This window comes from Astatotilapia calliptera, chromosome 3, assembly GCF_900246225.1.
Source record: "Astatotilapia calliptera chromosome 3, fAstCal1.2, whole genome shotgun sequence".
Classification (NCBI taxonomy): domain Eukaryota; kingdom Metazoa; phylum Chordata; class Actinopteri; order Cichliformes; family Cichlidae; genus Astatotilapia; species Astatotilapia calliptera.
Genome location: NC_039304.1, coordinates 5,864,213 through 5,887,253, shown reverse-complemented (window position 1 = coordinate 5,887,253; position 23,041 = coordinate 5,864,213). Strand labels below are relative to the sequence as shown.

The window sequence follows — 23,041 nt, the reverse complement described above, 5'->3', positions numbered from 1 at the left end:
GGTGAATCGGCAGTTATCTGGCTGGCATTCAAGCTCTAAAGCTTTTACCCAGGCCTTGCTTCCACCTCAAACTCCCAAGGTCAAGGTCCCAAGTACCTCTGGGAGCAGTCTGACCAGGCAGAGGAGGTAGAAGCTCAACATTATCTTAACTGACTTTGATTGCATGAACTTGGTCACCTCATTGTATTTTGTGTGATGCTCGAGCGGTCCAGGCTGATTTCCATCCTCTACATTGGCAGTATACACCTTATAGTAACTTTTTACTAGATGGCCACTGTGCAGCAGTCATACACTGCTCTTTACTTAGTAGCCATCAGTACTAACCTGTTTATCCTGTACTAACCTTCAGAGGATCTTCCTTTTAAATAATAAAGTCTACCTCAGTCTGCAGCCTTTTTCACAACATGAAAAAACAATGATTGACTTTTAGTTAGCAAAACACTGTGACAACAGTTGTACTGGATAATATTATACAAATTAAAGAGACATACACGTTATGGGAGTGATTTATTCCATGATGCAGGTTGAGTGCACTATGCTTCCTGAAAAGAACACAGTTGATTTTAATTGCAAAACCAAAAGATCGAACAGAACAGAGAAAAATGAAAGGATAGAGTCGTGGTTATAATTACACTGCTGTTTCACATATGCTGTGTACCATATGTGAAACTCCTTGACTACTACACTGGAACATCATAACTCCCATTTTCCCCTGTGTTTAAGGGGACATTGATACAAAGATGACACATCACTAGAAAACTAAACAAAAATATGAGCAGATTATGTACAAAAGATGAATCAAACCAGGAGGAGTGAACACGATCTGCTGCATCGAATACAAGATGGACCAAAGGGTGGTGACAAGACCTCTTGACACATCTGTAGACTTGTTCAGCTGCTGTCTGGTGCATTGTGAACAGCAACTGCTCACATTAGTTCAATTAAAAAAAACATAAAATGACTGTCAAAAGGTAACAGAAACACTCATTTGTGTTTTACATGGGCTGGAAAAGAAAAACTGACAGTATATCAAAAATATCCATCTACATTGCTGTCACTGTGTAACTGTGAGCATCTTCATAAGACAAGAAAATTATTTCCAGTTAACAATAAAGACAGTGAAATATTCCATGACATTATAATGAAAATACCCAAAAATGTAAAGCAGGCAATGATGCTGAGGAAAGTGGAAACAGTGAGATGTTGTTCAAACCTGGGAAACTCTGTGGCAGGAAACTCCAGAAAAAGAGGGGTAAAAAAAGTGATGTATTTTGGTATTAGTGTAAAACACACACACAAAGGGATATTTACAAAGCGTAAATCACCGATCATATTTACACATTTAAAATGAACCAAACTTTTAAGGAGACGTGATTCCACCACAAGCTTTGCCTAATATAGGCTGATACAATAAAATATATCAACTACAGCTTCCCTCCAATGACGGCAACCTTTGTCTCCAGGGGGTCTGCTCTGACCCAGAAAGTGTTAGGACGGGGATGAGGACAAGGAGAAAGGGCTATACTGTTTCCAGAAATAACTAAATAACAGGAAATGTCACTGAGCAGATCTGCGTCTGCTGTTTCAGGCACCATGGGACAGACAAAGGTGAAACTGATCAGAAACATCACAGACCACACATCTGTAAATTTTGTTACTTTTAAACAGGAACACTTGGAGATGAATGTTTTTTTTCTTTTTCTTTTTGTTAAATAAACAAAGCTGTGTGTACATACAGTATATTCCAAAGAAGCTGAGCTGTAAGAGTACTTGTCAGTGGAGATTTCAAAAAGTGCAACACTGCCCTCTTGTGTTTGCATGTGTACACCCATCACATGCAAATTCACAAGGGTTTATATCACATCCTACATTCCATTGAGATTATTATTGCCATTGACGAGAGGAGCAGAATGATAACTGTGTGTGTGTGTGTGTGTGGGAGGGGGGGGGGGTGCAACAATAATGGAGGGGAACAATGCAAACTACGTTTAGTGCTCACAAATCATTTTAGCACACTAGTCTCTGGTGGTTTCAACTATCTCTCTGACTTTCAGTATCAGTGGAAACCAGTCTTGTGAGACATGCTTGCCGATTGTACCTGTGTTATCAGACAGACAGTGTACAGATGAGCCTTCAAACTGAGCCACTGGCCCTTGTGTCCAGGGTCTCCAGGGTTGGCACAAAAAAAGGGGTGATTACTGAATAGAGTCCCAACACCATGGTCAGCCACTTCCCCAAAATAATTAACACAATACCCAGAAGCAGGAGAGTGGAAGAGTCCATGGAAGAGTGAAGTGACCTGACAGAGGAGGAGGAGAGGGAAAATCTAAAGACGAGAGAAGGAAAAAGGCAGAGTGGAGTCCCTGTGCTCATTAGCCAGCTCGGCTCGCCTCAACTAGCTCTTCAGCATTGCCATGGTGGCCATCAGCTGGTCTGCTAACTGTGTAGCTCTCTGCAGTTCATGTTTAGGACCACACCCGAATGAGTGCCTGGTAAAAAAGAGATAAAAAACAATATGAGAGATGCTAAAGAGACATATAAAATATACATAAAACACATATGTAAGCCCACTTACAGTTATGTAAAAGTGTTATATATGACATAAAGCAATGTATAGTATTAGACGGTGTCCTGTGACATACAGTTCTGGCTCACGCATAACACCAAAACTTCCAAAATGCACCATTTCACAAAAAAGCAGAAAAAATAGTAAAGCACATAATTATATAATTACAATGTAATAATTAATTTGCCTTCTTGGATAGTAAACTTGATTTAATTCTATGGTTGATTAATTGTTTGAATAATTCTGGACTTCATTAAGAATTCCAGCGTGCTGGCTCAAAATTGGGTATAAAAACACAAATTACGTTTAAGTTTTTCCTTCAAAAATCATTAGTTGTTCCACATGCTCTAATCAGTAAAATTCCTATATATATTTCTTTATATTGTTAAATAGAAGTCACAGGACCAAGTTGGCCAGTTGCAATTTGCTAATCTCAGTGTCTTTCTTAAGCACTCCTAGTAGACCAAACCCTCACAGGATCTACATGCTGACAGGGATTTTTATACAATTTGCTTTATTACATGAAACAGAGGTAAAAAAAAAAAATTTCTAATCTTATATAACAGAACACAATCAGGCTTTAAAATTAAGAATGATTTACTTTTGTCACAATGATAGTCGTGACAAAGATAGTTTAATATGTAAATATACAAAGAATGCACTTATTATTGTCAGGAAAGAAAAATGATTACTTTAATGGTGACCGCCATTAACAATCCACTATATCTATGATCACAAATCAATTCATTACCATCATAACCATAGCCATCATATTGTTTTGTTGTTGCACTGTATTTTATGAGAAACCTTGTCATAAAATTTATAGAAATTATTATATAGAGACATCAGGTCATGTATGATAAAATTAAAAGAATTTTGGCAAGTGTACAAGTATAACTCAGTAACACTAACATTTCAGATTCCTTAGGCATTATGTAGTGCAAAAATTACTGAATGTCATGCAATATGATTAGCTGTGCTTGTTGATGGCCATGAAATGCTATGTGACTACTTTAGAAGCAACGATAATAAACCTCAAAGAACTGCAATGGCAGTAAAAATAACAAAAAGGGGGAAGTCCTTCAGTACCTTGGTGTGTGTTAGCTGCTGGTGTTAGTGGCTTGGGTTTAGTAGCAGTGGTTAGTAGTAGTCCTTATTAGGGAACGGAAGGCGGGGCTACCTCCTGCGTTACCTAGAGTCTGTGAGTCCAGGTCGTCATCGATGTACTCCTCACCCTGGATGATTTGCTGGGTGTCCTCACTGTGATTGACAGGGCTGATCATCTCCTGCTCCTTTACACTGTGCATCTGGGCGTAGTTGTGGGTGCATGGAAGCTTCCTGAAAAACAATGGGGGATATGCATCCTCAGGCCTAAGCCAAGGACTGTGGGATTTGTTGTTTTTGTAAGACGGGGCTGTATAGTCTTCCATTGCGTTCTTTAAGTGACTTTTTGTGGATATTTGTGTTAGAGACACAAGGAGGTGCTGCTGGTGGGTTACTGATATGACAAGAAGCATGCACAATGTGAATTTGCATTCAACTGTTTAGGGTTGTATGACTTCAAACATCATGAGGTGTATGCAACCATCAGGGAATATGATATTTTTATTAAAATAGCTGGTGGTAGCTAAAGATACTGGACAGATGGATACATTTTAGTTCATGCACATCATTACAAAATTTCAATATTGTAGCAATCTAACTTAAGGGATGTTTCAATTTGTGTCACTTACTTTGGTATGGAACCTGAACATTTGATGGATTTCCACACTACCCACAATGGATTTTAAATAGTCAGGTTACAATTAAAATTCAGATTTTCAGCTTTAATTGAGGACGTTTAACAGAAGTATTACATTTATTGTGTAGGAGTTAAAGCCATGTTTAGACACAGTCCTTCATTTTCAGAGGCTTAGAAAATCCAGGGTGATTTCACCAGATGCTGTGTGGTGTATCTCTTGAGATACTCCACTTAGACTTTAGTTCAGCTGCCTTCAGTTACTGCTTGTAAGTGGGTCTCTCTGCATTCTGCTTAATTTATCATGGAATAATGAAAGAATAGCCCTCACCTAGCTTGTGAAGCTGAAAGTCTGCATTTCAATTACATCTTAATTGTTTCATTTACAATCCACTGCAGTGGTGCACAGAGGCAATATTACAAATATTATGTTACTGTACAAAACTACTGACTTTAGAGCTCACCTCATGAGTTTTTCTTTCAACGTTTGATTTCCATTCTTTGTCAGGTTTTTTTGTGCCTACGTCGTTAAGGTGACAGCACTGTAAAATACATGACTCACCTTTTGAACTTATAGAGGATAAAGGCGCCAGTAGCAATAAGACCAATGAGGAAAATGACAGCTAGAGTCCAAACACCGGCACTTCCAGCTGCTCCATGGTAGCCTGGATTGATGAGCACACAGTAAAGAATGCATCACATTTCTACAATCAAAGGACAAAAGGTGAAAACACAGCAGAGCACAACACCAACAGACCCGGATGCAGGAAAAAGAAAGGCCCAGGAGTCAAACCAAAGACTAAGCTGGTGATGCTAATTGCATTTATAGAGAAAGCAGGTATATTATTTATCAACGCACCATTCTCTGCCTCTGTAACTGTTGAGTCTTTAGTAATATAACCTAGTTCTTGGAAATAAACCAATAGGATGCAATTATCATTTAAAATACTGTATACATTTACAAACTTCACTTAATATGTACTGAAGTGCAAAATACATGTACCAAAATATACCTGCATTTGGGTCAGCTAGCATCACGAGCACCTGTAGGCCTCCTCGTATCACAAAGCTGACGTTGTTGTCGTTGAAGACCTGAATGATGGCTGGAATACGCTAAAGATGAGATTAAGTGTATTAAATGTAACTGATGTTACTTATAAAAAACAAACTTGCTAGTCTGTGTCTCCACAGAGTAAAACATGCCACCACCCGTGTTCAGGCATTGGATATGTTTATTATCAGTGATCACATACCTTATCTACAAACAAGCTTCTCTTGGCTGGTTTGGTGTCCAGTGGGAGAACATACAGGTTGGCAGAGGTGGGGAGACCTGGTTTGACCACAGTAACTAGGGAATTCTGAGGTACACCTGTAATCTGGGGCCACAAGATGAAAATGCCAGTCATGTCTTAAATCTGCACTAATCCAATAACTGTATAATTCATATCCTACAGTGTTTAGTGTTAATCAGCAAAGGTTAGCATGCTAACTATGATTATATTATTATTATGTGATTATAACATGGACTATCATTATCTAACAGTAATACTTTTATGTTTTGTATTTTTATAGGAGTACCAGACATTAGACTGGACTGTGCGCTATGAAAAGACAAGAAGTTAGGTTGCGTGACACTACCATCCATTCTCTTTAAAGACCTACCTTAGCCAGTATTTTGGTGACCACCTGGCCAATGTCATCTCTCCACTCTGGGATATTTGGATTGAATCTGTCTAGGTTTCTGCTGAAGCTCAGAGGGATGACTTGGAAGTTATCTGCAGGAGCAGTCAACAAGCATCATGGCTATGATTTAAATTGATCAAATAAAACCTAAAATATTATTTTAGCAAATAAATAAAATTAAAAAGAAATTGCAAATACCTACACATTACGCTGTTTGGACTGATGTGTAACACCTTGGTGGGAACATATGTGGTAAAGAAATCAGTCTGCCTATCCATATGTGTATTTTTTTGCATGAACTAATAGAAGTAGTGTAGCTTGTTGAGAAGCAGCATTTCAAATATGTATAAAACTGTGTACAAAAATCACAAAATAATTTGAGCAACATAATGAAACCAAAGCAAAAAGCTAGTTAAAATGTACTTGAGTTCAGACAGTAAAAAAATCCGAGTTAAACTAAAATAAACTCCCTCTATCTTCAAATATTAAAGCTTGCTTATAAATAAAACAAGCACATCTCTTTGTCAAATGAATTCTAACTTGCTAACTCTGATACACCAGCAATAAAATCATGAGATCATACAATATTTTCCAAAGATGGAAAAATGTCAATTCAATTTTATTTGTACAGCGCCAAATCTCAACAACAGTCACCTCAAGGCGTTTTATATTGTAAGGCAGACCCTACAATAACAGGCAGCAAATTTGTCTCTGTTTGTCTCAGTGACTCTTAGACCAGGAATAGCTTTTAAGTTTTGACTTTACTATCCGAACTCTGACTGAAAAATTTAAGAATGTTGAAAGCTCACTCTCAACAGTAGAAGCCGAGATGTGGTTGAAAGCTATGAGAAAAAGCCTACAGTAGGACAAAGATCTGAATTCAATTTTTTTCAGATTTTTCTTAACTACCTTATCCAAAAGAAAGAATGAACATGTGCATTAAATTTAAGCTAACAGCATTGTTTATGTTAGCAAGAATGAATGACCTCTCTGCACTGAAACATACTTGTTATTACAGTTTTTCTCGATTGCTTAAACACTATCTTTTGAACTCAAATTTCAAAACCATAATGCTATTTTTCAAAAAGCACACCCATTTCCCTGAACTATAAACACAGGGGAATTTAGTGCAGGGAAATACCCTGCTTTAATACATGAGTCAGATTTGGTGAACTGTTATTGGAAAACTGTACACACAAATCCCTTTGATTTTCAGTGCTTACGCCATGTAGTCATTTTGAAAGCACTAGCATTCAATGATGTTGACTTAAGTCAGCACAGCTTGAACTCAATTAGTGGAAACACTAAGAGTCAAAATGTATCACACACCAATCAGAAACTTTGAGGGCCAAAGTCAGCTCATCCGGGTCTGAAAGGTCGAGGAGGAGGAGGCGAAGGAGGTCTAGGACATCAGGGAAGAGGAGGTGGAGGAGGAGGAGGCAGAGGAGAAGGAGGTCTAGGACAACAGCGACAAGGAAGGGGAAGAGCTAGGGCAAGGAGACAAGCGGTCTTGGATGAATTTCGAGCCACTTTAGTTGACTGTGTCCTTGTTTATGGTATGACTATGAGGGAGGCTGGGCAACGAGTACAGCCAAATTTGAGTCGCTTCACTGTTGCCTCCATCATCAGAACCTTCAGGGAGGAAAACAGGTAGGTGTAAGACTGTTCTGTACAGTAACTTCAGTAACTTTTGAGTTACTGAACTCAAGTTTTTTGAGTTTCAGTATGTTTCCATTTTTGTCCTGAAAAAGGTTATTTGACAGTTACAGTAAATGAGTGCTTCTATTTTTTTGTAGGACACAGAGGGGACCACCTGGTGGAGGCCGGTTAAATTGTCAGAGGAGCAAGAGAGGGAGCTTGTAAACATGGAAGATGCCACTAATGTAATCCCCCTGCGAGGAGGAGATTGATTGAGGATGATCATAATTTTCGAGGGATAAATGCCATTAGCCTCTCCATATTGACCACATCCTCCGAAAGAACCAATTCCAGATGAAACTGGCATAGATTGGTTCTTTTGAATGATAGTCTGAAAGAGTGAAAAACCAACAAGTGAGTTCTGATATTGTATGAAGTATTGTGTTACATCACAGCATGATAGTTTATGCTGCCATTTGTGCACTCTTAAACTGTGGTTCAGGGTAACTCTATTGTGTTAGTCAGGTTTTAACCTGACCAAAAGGAGACGCATTGGTTGTGTCTTTTGTCTTCATCATGTGAAAAGGTTTTTGAGGGGAAGAACCACAAGCAACATGACTTGCCAGTTCTGGAAATATTGTTTTTAATTTATTGCACCAATGTGTAAGACTATGTTGTAGTGTGTGTGTTTGAGGCCTTGTGTGTTATGTCTGTGGGCAAAATTTATTTTTTCAGCAAGTGAATGGTTTTGAGTGTAGAGCTTCATTTTGACCTGAAAATACGATGTTTGGGAAATTGGGTGAGACGTTATGGATTTGTGTTTACTGTTTTGAGAATACGAGGCATAGTTTCGAGAAACCACTCGAAAAAAATACTGTAATCTCTGGCTCACTTCCACAACATGTCTTTGATCCTGTCCTCCTTCTCTCTCCCCAACCAATCGTGGCAGATAACCGCCCCACCCTGAGCTTGCTCGTAGGGGGTCATATGGGGTTGGGTTTTTCTGACAATAGTGCCTTGAAATGACTGTTGTTGTGATTTGCCGCTGTATAAATAAAATTGAATTGAAGAATTGAATTAAAATGAATATTGTAATTCTATTTTGGCCAACAGACAAATGTAACTTTCTCAGAACCTTTGATATAATAACCTCTTTCTCTTCACCTCTTAGCACATACAAACATACGTTACCGTAAACTCGGACAGTTCTTGTGTCCTGCACCATGGATCGGCTGTTTGTGGCCTGTACCGTGACTGAGACTTTGCCTGTTCCTGGGAAACGAGTCAGAAGGTTGTTCTGCAGAGTCAGGATGGGCTGCAGGAAAAATTCACAGTATTAGTGATAAAAACATGTGGAACATCTGGAAAAACAAAAAAATGGAGGTCTGGAGGTCAGAAATATTCAGAACATTTTTGGGTTTATTTAATAAACCTATGCAATATGAAACCTGCTGTGCATAATAAATTTTGAGACTATTTTAATTCATTGCTATAGTCACTGGGCCACAAATTTGCTCATAGCTTAAATTAAAATTGGTATTGCAATTGTTCCAAGCGAGGAACCCTAACAAGAAACCCCCCATATTGTACTCTGGGTCCAGCAACCTACTGCCTTCTTGCAAGAAGGCAGTGCACAATGTAACTAGTTAATACTTAGCAGCTACACAAATTTTGGTCTCTTTGTCACTGTAAAAAGAAACTGAAAAGTTTATACATATCAGAACATAATAAAAATCATCTGTTCTTTACCAGGTCTTAAAATTAAATAAATAAAACTTCAGGCAAAGTACAAAACATTTCCTATAATGCTGTGTCATTGTTTATTGAACAAAACCTTATCCAAAATGCACAATCAGAGTGTCAAATTTAAGTACACCCTTACTAGTTCCTTGGGAATTAAAAAGATAAGTAGCCACGGGGGGCTGCAAATTAAATGCACGTCATTAATTTAATTCGGGAACCCAACCACGGCCACAAAATCAGATTTTTTTGGCAGTTTTCTGGTCTGGAGGAAGAAGTGGAATAAATTCAAGACATTCTTCCTAGTAGTAGAGATCTTGGGAAATTCACCCCAAGGTTACAGTGCAATGCTCAGAGAAAGTGCAAAAACCACCAAAACAACCAACCAAGCAAAAAAACAATCCAAGAACTACATCTCAGACTCTACAGGCCTCAGCTACCATGTTAAATTCAAGATTTAGAAAAAGACTGAACAAGTACAGTGTGTCTGGAAGGGTTCCCAGGAGAAAGCCTCTTTCTAGAAAGAACACAGCAGCACTCATTATCTTTGCAAAATTTTATCTGAACAAACTACAACACTTCAGCAACTGTGTTTTTTGGACATATGTGACTAAAGTGCATATGTTTGGCCATAATGCATAATACATAAAAACCAAACATTTCAGCACAAACACCTCATACCAATTGTCAAACCCAGTTGACAATTAGGTGATTCTTTGGGCTCATTATACAGCAACTTGGCTTAGGCACCATGTAGTCTGCTGCTGCTATTATTTATTATTGTTTGCTGGGTTTTTTGTTGTTGCTACGGTATTTAAACGTAGAATGGGACTGCCTCCCATTCTTCAGCTTGCAGGTCCCTCTTCTATGGAACCAGCTTGCAGGTCCCTCTTCTATGGAACCAGCTCTCAGTTTAGATCAGTCTTAGAGATTTCTTTTTTTGATGAAGTTTTAGTTTAGTTTCCAGCATCAGGCCTAAAGTGCTGGGGAGTGCTTCTCATGACACACTGTTTCTTCCTCTTAATCACCACTTTTCACGTTTGTTTGTACACCACCCTGTATTCAATCCTTAGTTACTTAGCTGAACTAACGCAATTTTAATGGAATTCCACAGATTTTACAGTTAGAAATGAATTTATAAATGAATGACAATTGAAGTTTTTCCTTTACCTGCATGCTGTCTCCTATCCACCAGTAAAAGACAGTCAGGTTGGCCTCACTGGGAAGGACAGTAGCAGTGAGATTGACCTCATGGTTTCTCCCAGCAATGGGAACCACTTCTAGGTGTACTTCCTGTAGTGGGGCTACAAGAAATGAAATTCTATTAAAATAATAAGAAAGGGTCAGACTCTACAGGCCTCAGCTACCATGTTAAATATTAAAGTTCGTGTCAGTAGAATTAGAACATTTCTAACTGACAAATAAGAAGTGAAAAATGAAGTGAGATTCAGAACGGTCTCCACCATATTTGGCAAAGCTAGACAGATATGAGAGGAGCGAACCAACTGGCAAAAGATGATTTCATCACGTTTTTTCCCTGCTAGGTATTAATAGAAATTCAGGACAAATGAGTATAGATGTTTGTGACAGGCAGTGTGAGCTTCAGTGATGAGACATCAGCAAAAACTCCACCTCCAAGAAAGAAAATACATTTTAGAGGCTGTCTAATTAAAAGACAAGGAAGTTCACCAGGAAACCCAACCTGTGACCTGGATGTACATGGTAGCCTCATCGTGTCCAGCCATATTCTCAGCCTTCACTTTGACCTTGTAAATGCCTGGATTTTCATAACGGTGCTGGATGGGTTCATCAGTCACAGTCAGGTTCTGGTAAATTGTCCGTACCCCATCACCAAGATCCACCTGATACTTGGTGCTGCTGGTGTCACCCTGTTAAAGAAAGATAATGTTCAACAAACTGAAACTGAATAAATGAGGAAAAAGTAAAAAGAAAACAACTTTTGTCCTACCTGCTCCTGGTGGACAGTGAATGTGATGTCATCCCCAGGTGCCACAGCCAGCATCTGCCCTTTTATGCCAACTCGTAATCCTTTAGGCGCGAGCAGGGGGCAGCTGTGCTTTTTAGAGCTCTGCTGCTTGTTTGGCTCCCCTTCACATGAGTTAGATATCATCTTCCTGTAGCTGAAACACAGCAGAGGACAGAGTGTGAAGTCAGGCGTGCACTCTTACTGAAAGCAAGATTAGAGAGTGAATAACAATGCTGGTAGGTGTGAACTTGAGACAGAGCTGGAGCTGGGTTGGAGAAAACGTAAAATCAACAAGAACAGACCCAGTGCTGGACATGTAGGTCTGTCCTAGGTGGCAGTCTTCAGGTGGTGAATCTGGATCATACCAGAAGTCAGCAATGCAGCGGTCAGTTTCCATGTGTGATTGCTCGAATCCATAATCACTACAAAGACATTTCAGCATCATAAAAATTAATAACTGTTCACTAAGCAAGAAAGTTATGCTGGTCTGAGCAAATACTTGAAAAAGTAAAGGCCTCAAAGATAACACAGCATGAAGTACATTTATATGGATACACCGTAATAACATGGGAATGGTTGGTGATATTAAAGTCCTGTTTGTGGCACATTAGTATATGTGAAGGGGCAAACTCCTCGAGGTGGGTGGTGACCATGGTGGCCATTTAGAAGTCGGCCATCTTGGATACAACTTTTGTTTTTTCAATAGGCCATGTGACACATCAAACTTATTGGTAATGTCACAAGAAAAACAATGGTGTGCTTGGTTTCCACGTAACTTTATTCTTTCATGAGTTATTTACAAGTTTCTCTTTGTTCACAGTCATTGACATGTCGAAGAGGTTAACACGTGAGGAGCGGATCGAAATTGTGTTGATATCTGGTGAACGCAGTAACCGGGTCATTGCAGCAGATTTCAATGCAAGACACCCTACGGGACCACCCATCTCCCATGCTACAGTCAGCAAACTGCTTGCTAAGTTTCGTGATTTTTGCCAAAATGTGGACGCAAGCAAACTGTTACTAATGAAGAAACATCAGTGGCTGTCCTAGCTTCATTCAGCAAGAGCCCACAGCGTAGCACTCACCGCATCTCACTGGAGAGTGGCATTAGTTGAACATCCCTTCGGCGGATATTAGCTTCTCACAAACGGCACCCTTACAAAATCCAGCTACTGCAGCATCTCAACGAGGATGACCCAGATCGGCGCACAGAATTTGCAGAATGGGCAAAACAAAAACTGGAACAGGACCCTCAGTTCACGCAGAAGATTTTGTTCAGAGATGAGGCAAACTTTTATGTGAATGGTGAAGTTAACAAACAAAACCACCGCTATTGGTCTGACACTAACCCATATTGGATGGATCCCTCCAAGACTGTTGGACCAACAAAAGTGATGGTTTGGTGTGGTATATGGGGTACAACGATAGTGGGTCCATTCTTCATCAATGGAAACCTCAAGGCCACTGGATATTTGAAATTGCTACATGATGATGTGTTTCCCTCTTTGTGCACTGAAGCTGGCATGTTCCCTGAGTTTTTCCAGCAAGATGGTGCTCCACCACATTATGGGTGCCAGGTCCGAGCATTCCTAGATGAACAGTTTCCTGGAAAGTGGATTGGTCGTGGTGGCCCGAAGGTCTCCCGATCTGACCCCCTTAGACTTTTATCTTTGGCGCCATCTGAAGGCAATTGTCTATGGTGTGAAGATACGAGATGTGAAGCACCTGAAACTACGGATACTGGATGCCTGTGCTGGCATTTCTCCTGTGGTGTTGCTATCAGTGTGTGAAAAGTGGGAGAAGAAGGTTGCATTGACAATCTAACACAATGCAGCACATTGAACACATTTTATAAGTGGTCAGAAACTTGTAAGTAACTCATGAAAGAATAAAGTTACATTGAAACCAAGCACACCATTGTTTTTCTTGTGACATTACCAATAAGTTTGATGTGTCACATGGCCCTCTTCCTATTGAAAAAACAAAAGTTGTATCCAAGATGGCCGACTTCTAAACGGCCACCATGGTCACCACCCATCTTGAGGAGTTTGCCACCTCACATATACTAATGTGCCACAAACAGGACTTTAATATCACCAACCATTCCCATGTTATTATGGTGTTTTCCATATAAATGGCCCACCCTGTAGTGTGCACAGTGTCCTTTATTTGCATTTATAAACAATACATTTGCTTTTGTTTCCGCATTCTACTTTCAGATACAATAATAGAGGAAATATGATGTAATCTGAAACCAGTTCAGTGCATATTTACCAGTTGTAGTCTTTCTCAGTACACTGGCAGGGTTTGTTGGTCAGAGCTGATGTGTAGCTTTTTCCTTTTATGCAGAATGCAGTGTCCTTCCTCTTCCTGAACGTCCGCTCCTGGCCCATAATGCACTTTTCCTCCTAAGGGTGATAAAATCCATGTGCACACTCTGTAGCCACTTATATGTTTGTACAATCTGATACAACCAAACACAGCTCGAGAGCCATGACCTTAGAAATAGATAATTTCCCTTGGAAACTTCAAAAAGCTAGAATCTATAACACAGCTTAAATCATGTGAATGTGCTGCATCTCTGTGTGAGTCCGTGTGCATTACCTTCTGATCTGTGAACTGCCAGGAGTCATAATCAGACTCAGTGCACTGACGGGGAAAAGACTGCCTAAAGTCCACTTTCACCAGCTCCCAGTCTGACCTATAGCTGATGTGGCCAAACACACTGCAAGAAAACACACACACACACACGCAGTATAACGAAAAAAGCCTTTTTTTGTCGGCACAAAGGAAAGTCTGAACATCAGGCTTTTTTCATTTTTTAGCATCAACACCTAAATGGTAAAGACAGGATATTTCCTTAATGTTCTGCTTGTTTGATAAAACATTAACAACGTTCTTGCTTCCAGCTGTTTGTTAGATTCTTTCCTCTGTGTTTCCTCAGAGTCACTGAGTTACACTCACTTACACACCTGACACAAACAGCAGCAACTTCATTAATTATTCTAAGACTGGTAATTCACAACATGTGCTTTTCTAAAACACAGAGTGGCAGTTTTAAAATGTAAGTATTTATTTTACAGCATTATTGTGGCATTATTGTGTATGATGCAAGGGGCAACACTGAGATAATCTTTACCTAAACCATCTTGCAGCTTTACAAATGGATTGTATCTCTATTGGAAATGTAGCTCAAGTGATAAAGCCTTTTAGCAAAGTCACAGTTCCCCATCCTTTCCACTAGATGGTGGTGTTCTACAGGAAATCACAGGTGATGCGCCATATTCCCATTACTGAACTCAGCTGTTTAATCTGTGTGTGTCTGTTAGAACATTTTTAAGCATACTGATGTGACTCAAATCAGTCACTCTGACATATGTTATTGGTTTGCAATCACTTCGTTGGAGTGCCGCGCAAGCAAGACTAATGTTGTCTTTACCAGCGTCGTTAAAAGGTAGTGACAGATGTCTCGGCTGCAGATTCACATATGCTGATGTTCCACTTTTTACCTCTGTTGTTCTTCTTGCTCTTACTTGTTTGATTTGGTCAAATACGGATTATCCTGCTTCTTAAATTTGGTGGATTTTTAAAGCAATTATCTGATTTAAAATTATTCCATGCTGTGTGGTACAGACTGTCAAAAAAGTTTGGATTTCAGTTTTGCTAAGGTAAAATTTGAAGTCTTATTTAGTAACAATTAGCAGGATCTGTGCTAATATTAGCTGATAGCTTACGACATCACCCTCCTGATCAAATATGGTAACCTCTGACTCCAAAATAACGACATGGCAGCTGCCCAAAAATACTTATCTTGAGTCTTTAATCTAATAAGTAGCTACAAACTGTCTATCTTTGTATACAGTCTATGATCACAATACGCCAATTTCAAAATTCTGAAAACCACCTATGGAGGACAAGGAGAAGATCCTGCCTTAGTAATGTGGATGAACGCATGTTTAACATTTCCATCCGTGAGTCTTATCTAGATTTTGTAAACAACATTTTGCTGGGTCACTGCAAACCTTTCAGTGTACTTCAGTGTAAAAATGTTTATTGCTTTATTTGTGTATTAATTCCCACCAGCTGTGGAGTTAATTTAGTTATTTCTTTGTCTACTGTTGAATGGGCGCTCCAGAGCATTAACACTTCTGTTAGTGGACAAACAACAGTCCAATCAGCTCAGTGAACACAAATCAAAACTTATTACAGTTTTTTCTGATTGCTTAAGCACATTTTTTGTAACTATTGGCTAATTTTGCAAAACTCTTCACACAAATAAGAAAACCTGTCACCCAATAATCAAAACATTGTAGTTCTCTTGCAAAAGCAAACACAGCTGGATTAACTCTTCACACCTTCGTAAAAATGGTGTTTCCGTATCAAACAGTACACACAAGCCATCATCTACTAAGCACACAATGCGCCAACTGCACACTGATGGTATGAATACAAAACACATCTGGCCTTTGCTTTCTCTGCGCACAAGGTAGGCTATGTCAGTTTGAGCTCATACTTCTGTCATAGATCCATAAGCATAGAGGGATCCAAACTTCAAGTACTGGTGTTTATTCAAACACATCAAAACAAACACAAGTGTTCATTTCCAAGTATAGGATTATTTGCAATCGCCATAATGACTATATGGGTTACTTGGTCTGCAGTGAACATGCTTCCTCTGCCCCCAGCATCTGGTCATCTAGCAATTCTGTAAAGTAACAATTTCAGTATTTTTACATCAATGGTATTGGTGTGTTTCTCATTGGCATATGGCAGTGCTACAAATCTTTGTGCGAAGTGACTGTACTAACCGATTCTCATTTCAAGATGTCCTTATGGTACTTGCTACAGTGTAGCGGCTCGAGTTAGGCTGGACCCGTTGGCCAGCTACCCTCAGGGTCATTCCACGGTTGATGACATGGTCCACTATTGTAACTCTGATGTCATCAGCAATTCTATTTCTTACTCTTCCTACCCTTCCTCTCCCCCTTCCTCGTCTTCCTCTTGCTCCTCCTTGTCCTTGCCGTCCTCTTCATCCTACTTCTTCACCTCCACGTCCTCTTCCTCGGCCTCCTCTACTTCTCACTCTTTCTGCTCCCTCCATTGTACTCCGCACACACAGCTTACCTGTATTATAGTGCTTAGGCTGATTGCAAAGTGAACTAATTATCTAAAAAAGTTTTCACATGTGAAAGTGTGCCAGACAGTTGGCAAATTAGTGTTAATGATAGCCATACATGTGTATACTTTTGCTAGGAGTGTGTTGGAAATTTGGTAATTGAGTGTTGTGCAGTGAATTGTGCCTACAGTTTTGCAAAGTGTGTGTTACAAAATTGCAAACTGAGTGCAAAGCAGTTTTTGTGCTTTTAGTTTTGCAAACTCAGTGAGTGGTTTTGCTATAAGTCTGAATAGTTTTAGAGATTGTGCTACAGGAATCACAGTTAGTGTTTAAGCATTCAGAAAAAACTGTAACAGCTCCCTTTGTTAAACAAACAGAGCTAAGTAGGAGAAAACACATGTTTGTACATTGTTTTCAGGAGAGTTTTGTTGCAGAATGTGATTAGATACAAACCAGTGATGTGGTTTTCTATTATGTTTCTTACAAGTGGTTTAGAAGCAGCAGAATGAGGTGATTTCATGATCTCACAAAGCAGTATGTGCAGTAGAAACCCGCCTGTGCTGTCCTGATATTTGACTGGGTGTTATTAGTATGAGTGGTGGACGAGCTCTACTCCCCACCTGTCCTTGGTGCTAAGTCACTGTTCAAAGACTTCATTACGGGATGGCAGCCTCCGCCATCAAAAATCGAAACTCCGTGGCAAGGATATAGACCCTGGCTAATCTATCAGACATGAGCTGCCCTCAACACCCTTCCTTGGCCGCCGACCCTATCTCGCTGGAGTCAGTTGGATGGCACATATATATGTGTGTGTGTGTGTGTGTGTGTGCGTGTGTGCGTCTGAGTGTGTCTCAGCCCAGAGGCTGTGTGCCTGACATCTCTGATAATGGTGAGTGAGCTTGAATGTTCGATCTCTCCTCCTCATGTGTGTGTGCCTGCGCGTGTATCTGTGCGTGTGTGTGACAATCTCTTTGCCCTTCTCAGCAGATTACTGCTAGGAGTGAGTCTTATCTGTGTGCCAAGGTCTGGAGTCTAAGATGATGTGACAAGTGTCACTCCTGCTAACTTAGAGATGGAGAGATTTGGAGAGAGCGAGTGAGAGAGAGAGAGCAAGCAAGAGAAGACAGACTTTACGCCTAAAAAGATATGAACGCCTGACATCTGCACCTAAAGCTACCTGCAGTTGATATTCAGTACTCATAGAGTGAGAAGCCAAAGAAATCGAAAACTGTAGTGGTACCAGTTTTCAAGAACAAAAGAGTTATAGTAATTACAGACTGATGAAGATGATACCGATAAGCTATGAATCCGTTGATGGTAGATGTAATATTTTCTTTGAAAGTGCTGATCAGGAAGTACAGAAAAGGTCAGAAGGTTTTGCAAAATGCTTTTGAGGATTTCGAGAAACAATATGATAGGTTGCCAAACTCTATGCTACAGCATTAGGAAGTCAGGATTGGCAGAAATGTACGTGAGGCCAGGACATGAATGAGGACAGGGAGACAGGTGGAATTACAAACAGGTACTGGCTTTGACCCCCTTCTTGTTTACAACAGTGATAGACAAGCTGACAGATGCAATCAGGCAGGAGTCTTTGTGGATAAAGATGTTCACAGTTAACACTGTGATTGTGTAGGGAGGAGTAGGTGGGAGAGCCTGGAAAGGTGGAGGGATACGTTGGAGAGAAGAGGAGTGAAAGTCAGAAGAAGCAATGTGAATGAGAAAGAGTGACAATACAAGGAGCAGAGGTAGTGAAGATGGACAGTTTCAACTAATATGAGGCTGATGCTCAAATTTTTGTTGGGAGAGACCAAATGGACAGTATTAGAAATTAGTATATCAGAGAGACGGCTCAGGTTGAGTACTTTGAAGACAATGTTAGAGAGGCAAATAATGAGATAGTAAAGAGTTTGGACAAATAATGCTGTATATCAAGCTGCCAGGCAGAAGAAAATAAGAGCAATCACAGAGGAGGTCCATGGACCTAGTGAAGGAGGACAAGCAGAGCGTTAGTGTAAAAGATGAGGATGCAGGGGATATGGTGAGACAGAGGAAGGTGATTAGGCTGTGTTAGAGTGTAAAGGTTCTCAGGCCTTGGTTTAGCTCACTGGGATGAGCAGGCGCCCATAGGCCGTTTGGCTGAGAGTGGCAAATCCGAATCTGAATCCGACCCCTGTTCATACAATACTGTCTTTCAAGCTGTATATAAAGAAATGAGGGCTTATGGCTCAAGACTTATGCACAGCACCGTAGACGCTAACTAAGCTGCCTGTACTGCTGTACTAGTCTAAGCCTGCTCAGGATGCGTTCACAAATACTTAGCAGACTATGGGAGTAATATGTCAGCAGGTGAGTATGTAGGGGTCCTCTGCTCCCATCATTCTCTGCTTTAATGTGAAACTGAAGAGAAACTAGGTGCCACTCTCCAAAAAGGGGGACTGCTTTATTGGAAAAGAAAAATGAGCTCCTTTAAATGTACTCTATTACCCGGTAGACCTTTCAGACAACTTATTAAAAACGTATACGAGTACAGGAAGAGTTAAGGATACAATAAAAGGTAAATTGTAGGAGATGTAAGGTATTTAAATTCTTCTCCACAATGCTGAATAGATATGGAATATGAGAGAATATATTGTCAGCTACATAAAGGAAAGTTTGAATTTGTATTTTTTTAAAAGGCACCTAAAATTTCAGACCCTTTTCAGTTAATTTAACTGAACAGTGTGTTTTATCATTCTGGCAGAAGCACTGAAATTGAAATTTTCACTCACGTCATGACCAGGGTCTCATCTCCTGGCTCACTCAGAAGTCCATCGACGAACACGGAGGTGCTTGTAAAGTTGTGAATGTTCCACGTCCGTCCTTCATCAATACTGAACCTGTGGGAAAGGATGAAGTGTTCAGAATCACCAAGACAGAAGCAGAGTCTCATGAAACTGTCTTCAGATATAACAAAAGAGCCTTGCCCTGATGTCAGCAAATGAAATCTTAAATAACAATCAAAATACTAGAAATCAACATTAGACTTATCATTTGGTACTTCTAATGTTGATTTCATTTGGTACTTAATGAATTTAGATTATGTTGCCCTTTATACTGTCTGTCTAAAACCTGCGTGATTAGCACAACTAGCTAAATGCTGAATACCTAGTGCATCCTAGAAAACTGGTGTATCCACTTCATGGTGTAATTTCAGTTTATTTTCAGTACAGTTTCTCACATTGTCCCTCTGTTTGGTTCAGAAAGCTATCAGATGTTAAGGTAACTTTTTCAGCTCATAGCTAGCTTGTAGCTATTGTTTGCCATTGTTTACGGGCCTGGCAGACTCACTGAAATTATTAGTTCTTTAAACCAACTGCAATATGGATAAAATTATTTATCAGATACTAAATTTTATGTACCGTTAGAATCAATACAGAGCACATGTACTGTTTTATATTTGAAATGTAGCTCTGTTAAAACATTTCTGAATTAAAAGTATTATTGTCTTTTGAGATAAAAACAACTAAGATTTGTGTAATTCATTTTTGAAAGTAATCGCATAAAATTTTGGCAAAGCCATGGAAATATGGTTATGATCAACTACCTAACATTCATATTAGGTCAAACAATACTTTGTTTGCAGAGTCTTGACATGTTTTCTATGTGGGATAAATGGTAAATGGTAAATGGCCTGTATTTGTATAGCACTTTACTCGTCCCTAAGGACCCCAAAGCGCTTTACATATCCAGTCATCCACCCATTCACACACACATTCACACACTGGATACTGCACACATTCTTACCAACAAAATGCTTATTTTATCCCATTCTGTTGGTTTTTGTCTTTTGCCCTTCTCCCCCGTCCCTCTTCTCAGCTGTTTCTCTTTCCCTCTTTCTTTCTCCCCTTCTTTCCCCCAGTCAAGTCTGTCCCATATTCAGTAAGTGAAAATAAAATAAACAATAAAAGGTGAATCAAATGGACCATTACGGCAAGGCTGGGGTGGTTAATTTGGTAAAGTAAATCCGTTGGGCATCTTTCTTTGCCTTTAGACAACAATTCTGATGGCAAAAGAGCCAAACGGGACAGGCAAAAAAAAAAAAAACCATACAAAAAGTGATTGCAAAATGTTTGATATTCTAAACATGGGAGCAGCTAGGTGCTTTCCATAGCTATGGTCTTTCACCAGAATTATCTTAGTGAGATAATAAGGTGGCTGTAGCTTAGGAGGCAGAGCAGATCATCTGCTAGTCAGAAGGTTGGTTCTTTAATCCAAGGCTGCCAGACAAGATACTGAATCACACAATGAGTGAGGAGTTTGAACTTTAGATTAAAAAAAAACCCCAAAAGCTTATGCAGTAGAAAACTGTTCAATTTAAAACTGGTTAATATGAGATGAGGGTGTACCTTTTGATTTCCTTCATGTTCACTTCAATTCAATTTTATCTATATAGGGTTATAGACAACAATAGTTGCCTCAAGGCATGCCATGTTGTAAAAACCCTACAATAATAGATACCCCCTCATAAGCAAACTCTTGTGACAGTGGGACAGAAAACTCAATTTTTAACAGAATGAAATATACGTTTACAACAGATATTTTTAGTAGGTTAAATGAAACATCATTCTAAAGTCATGGAAATTCATTGGTAAAAATGTGTATAAGAACTGTGTAATTTGTTTTTTATAAGTAAAACTATGTAGTGCCAAAATGCACATACATAACAAAGTTGGATCACTGAAGTTGTCTATACATAGAAAATTGACAAAATATAATTCATTGCTAATTAAGTGCTTTTTATGCTTTTAGTCACAATGAGATCCTTTTTGTGAAACTCAAATGTCTGTTATTCAAGTTTTCTTTAGTCCTGTCTAAAATGAGGTTTGTGAAGCAAGCAAGAAGAGCCATCTGCCCAGCTTTATTTACTGTGCCGACAACTCATGCCATCAACAGTGGCAGCAGTACTGAATAAGTGTGACTGTGTGATGGAGAGGGATCAATGTTGAATCGAGCAGTGTGTGGCTCGCTCTGCGGGCTGTGTTTTAACGATGTCCTAACAAGGAGTGCAATAAGATAATCACTGGGTAAACAGGCACTGTGAAAGAAAAACAGAATGGATATACAAAGCCATCAAAGCTAGGCCTTGCTAGGCCTTTTTATGCGTCAAACAAAGGGTTCTCTAATCTAACAGTGTGTGAAGCCACTTTCCAAAGGCAGAATCAGTTACGTCTTGGGGCCTTTCAACTTTAATTCCTTAAAATTGATGAATCAAGGAGTACTGAGGTGTGAATGTAAGCAGGCTATGAATTTCACTCAGACTCTGTTCCTTCATTTCTACTCACTACTTCTTGTAACATCTGACGTGTACAACCAAGCGCAACATCATGAAAGACTTCTGACAGTTCAAGTTTTATTATCTACAGGACAAAGACACTAATGGGCACCACCAAGAGAGTTCTTGGCATTAGAACAAGAAAGCAGAATAAAACTGCCAAGGGGACGGTTCGTCCAAATTCCTTGCCTCTGAGTTTGGTCATTTGGATTAACTATAAAAACATTTGCCCTTCAAAGTGATCAGACAGCAGATCACAGGTAATTCGAGGCATGCTGAGACCCTAAAAGTCTTTCACCAGAATGATTTTGTTATTTATCAGTAATAATGGTATGAGTGATATGGATGAGTGAATAGTAAATGAGGCGCTAAAGGCTCTTTTAGACTTTGGTTCATTTGACCGAGGAAAGAAAAAAGACATTGCTATCTAACAAAACACATAGTTACATAAAATGAGGCATAAAGCAGTGACTAGACAGGTTTAGTGCCATCATCCTGCATGATCAGTTCTTATCATAGTAACTAAATATGATATATATTTGAACTGCTTTTTGTCAGCTTTCTATACGTATAAATACGATCCCTAAAGACCATGGAAACTTTGACCAGATGGCAACTGATGATGGACTCGTTGAGCAATAATGCCTTTTTTCTCTTTTAGAGTTATTCTTTTTATAATAAAGAGCTTTATGTCTGTGAAGGTTCTCAGTCATCCAGGTCATTGTAGTCAAAGGAGCTTGCAAAGAAAAGCGTCCTAATTACTCCAAGTTTGTGTTCCAGAGGGTGATGGGAGTCAAAGAGGAGGTACTGGTCCGTGTGTGTGGGCTTCCGGTTCTATGTTAAGGTTGCCGTTCTCTTCAATGTGCACAGCACAGTCCAGGAAAGGCAAACAGTCGTCCTTTGTGTCTTCCCTGGTGAACTTGATGTTTTAATCCACAGCGTTAATGTGCACAGTGAAGGATTCCACTTCTTGTGTCTTGATTTTGACCCAGGTGTCGTCTACATATCTGTACCAGTGGCTGGGTACTCTTCCTTTGAAAGAGCCAAGAGCCTTCCTTTCCACTTCTTCCATGTAAAGGTTGGCTACAATAGGTGACACGGGGGAGTCCATGGCACAGCCATGTTTTTGTCTGTAGAAGCCTTCGTTGTATTTGAAGTATGTTGTGGTAAGGCAGAGGTCTAACAGTGTGCAAATCTGATCGGGTGTGAAGTTGGTCCTGTCTTCCAAGGAGCTGTCTTCTTGTAGTCGTTTTCTGACA

The 23,041-nt window shown here is 39.6% G+C and overlaps 1 protein-coding gene across 5 annotated transcripts in view; it reads right to left on the bottom strand.

Moving 5' to 3' along the window:
• Positions 1-490: 490 nt before the first annotated feature.
• sorcs2 (sortilin-related VPS10 domain containing receptor 2) overlaps positions 491-23,041 on the bottom strand; it is a 367,598-nt gene continuing 345,047 nt past the window's right edge. Inside the window, exons 14-28 of one of the 5 annotated variants that reach the window (XM_026160567.1) lie at positions 19,240-19,347; positions 13,957-14,077; positions 13,627-13,760; positions 11,655-11,774; positions 11,335-11,506; positions 11,068-11,254; positions 10,536-10,669; positions 8,817-8,940; positions 5,967-6,079; positions 5,558-5,680; positions 5,318-5,417; positions 5,164-5,211; positions 4,867-4,969; positions 3,759-3,949; positions 491-2,489 (exon numbers count right to left, since the gene is read on the bottom strand). In XM_026160567.1, the coding sequence (XP_026016352.1) occupies positions 2,437-2,489; positions 3,759-3,949; positions 4,867-4,969; positions 5,164-5,211; positions 5,318-5,417; positions 5,558-5,680; positions 5,967-6,079; positions 8,817-8,940; positions 10,536-10,669; positions 11,068-11,254; positions 11,335-11,506; positions 11,655-11,774; positions 13,627-13,760; positions 13,957-14,077; positions 19,240-19,347 (1,831 nt within the window). In that variant the 3' untranslated portion in view covers positions 491-2,436. Of the gene's footprint in view, positions 2,490-3,655; positions 3,950-4,866; positions 4,970-5,163; positions 5,212-5,317; positions 5,418-5,557; positions 5,681-5,966; positions 6,080-8,816; positions 8,941-10,535; positions 10,670-11,067; positions 11,255-11,334; positions 11,507-11,654; positions 11,775-13,626; positions 13,761-13,956; positions 14,078-19,239; positions 19,348-23,041 lie in introns of all 5 variants that reach the window. The other 4 variants (XM_026160560.1, XM_026160578.1, XM_026160585.1 and 1 more) reach the window with 4 other exon arrangements.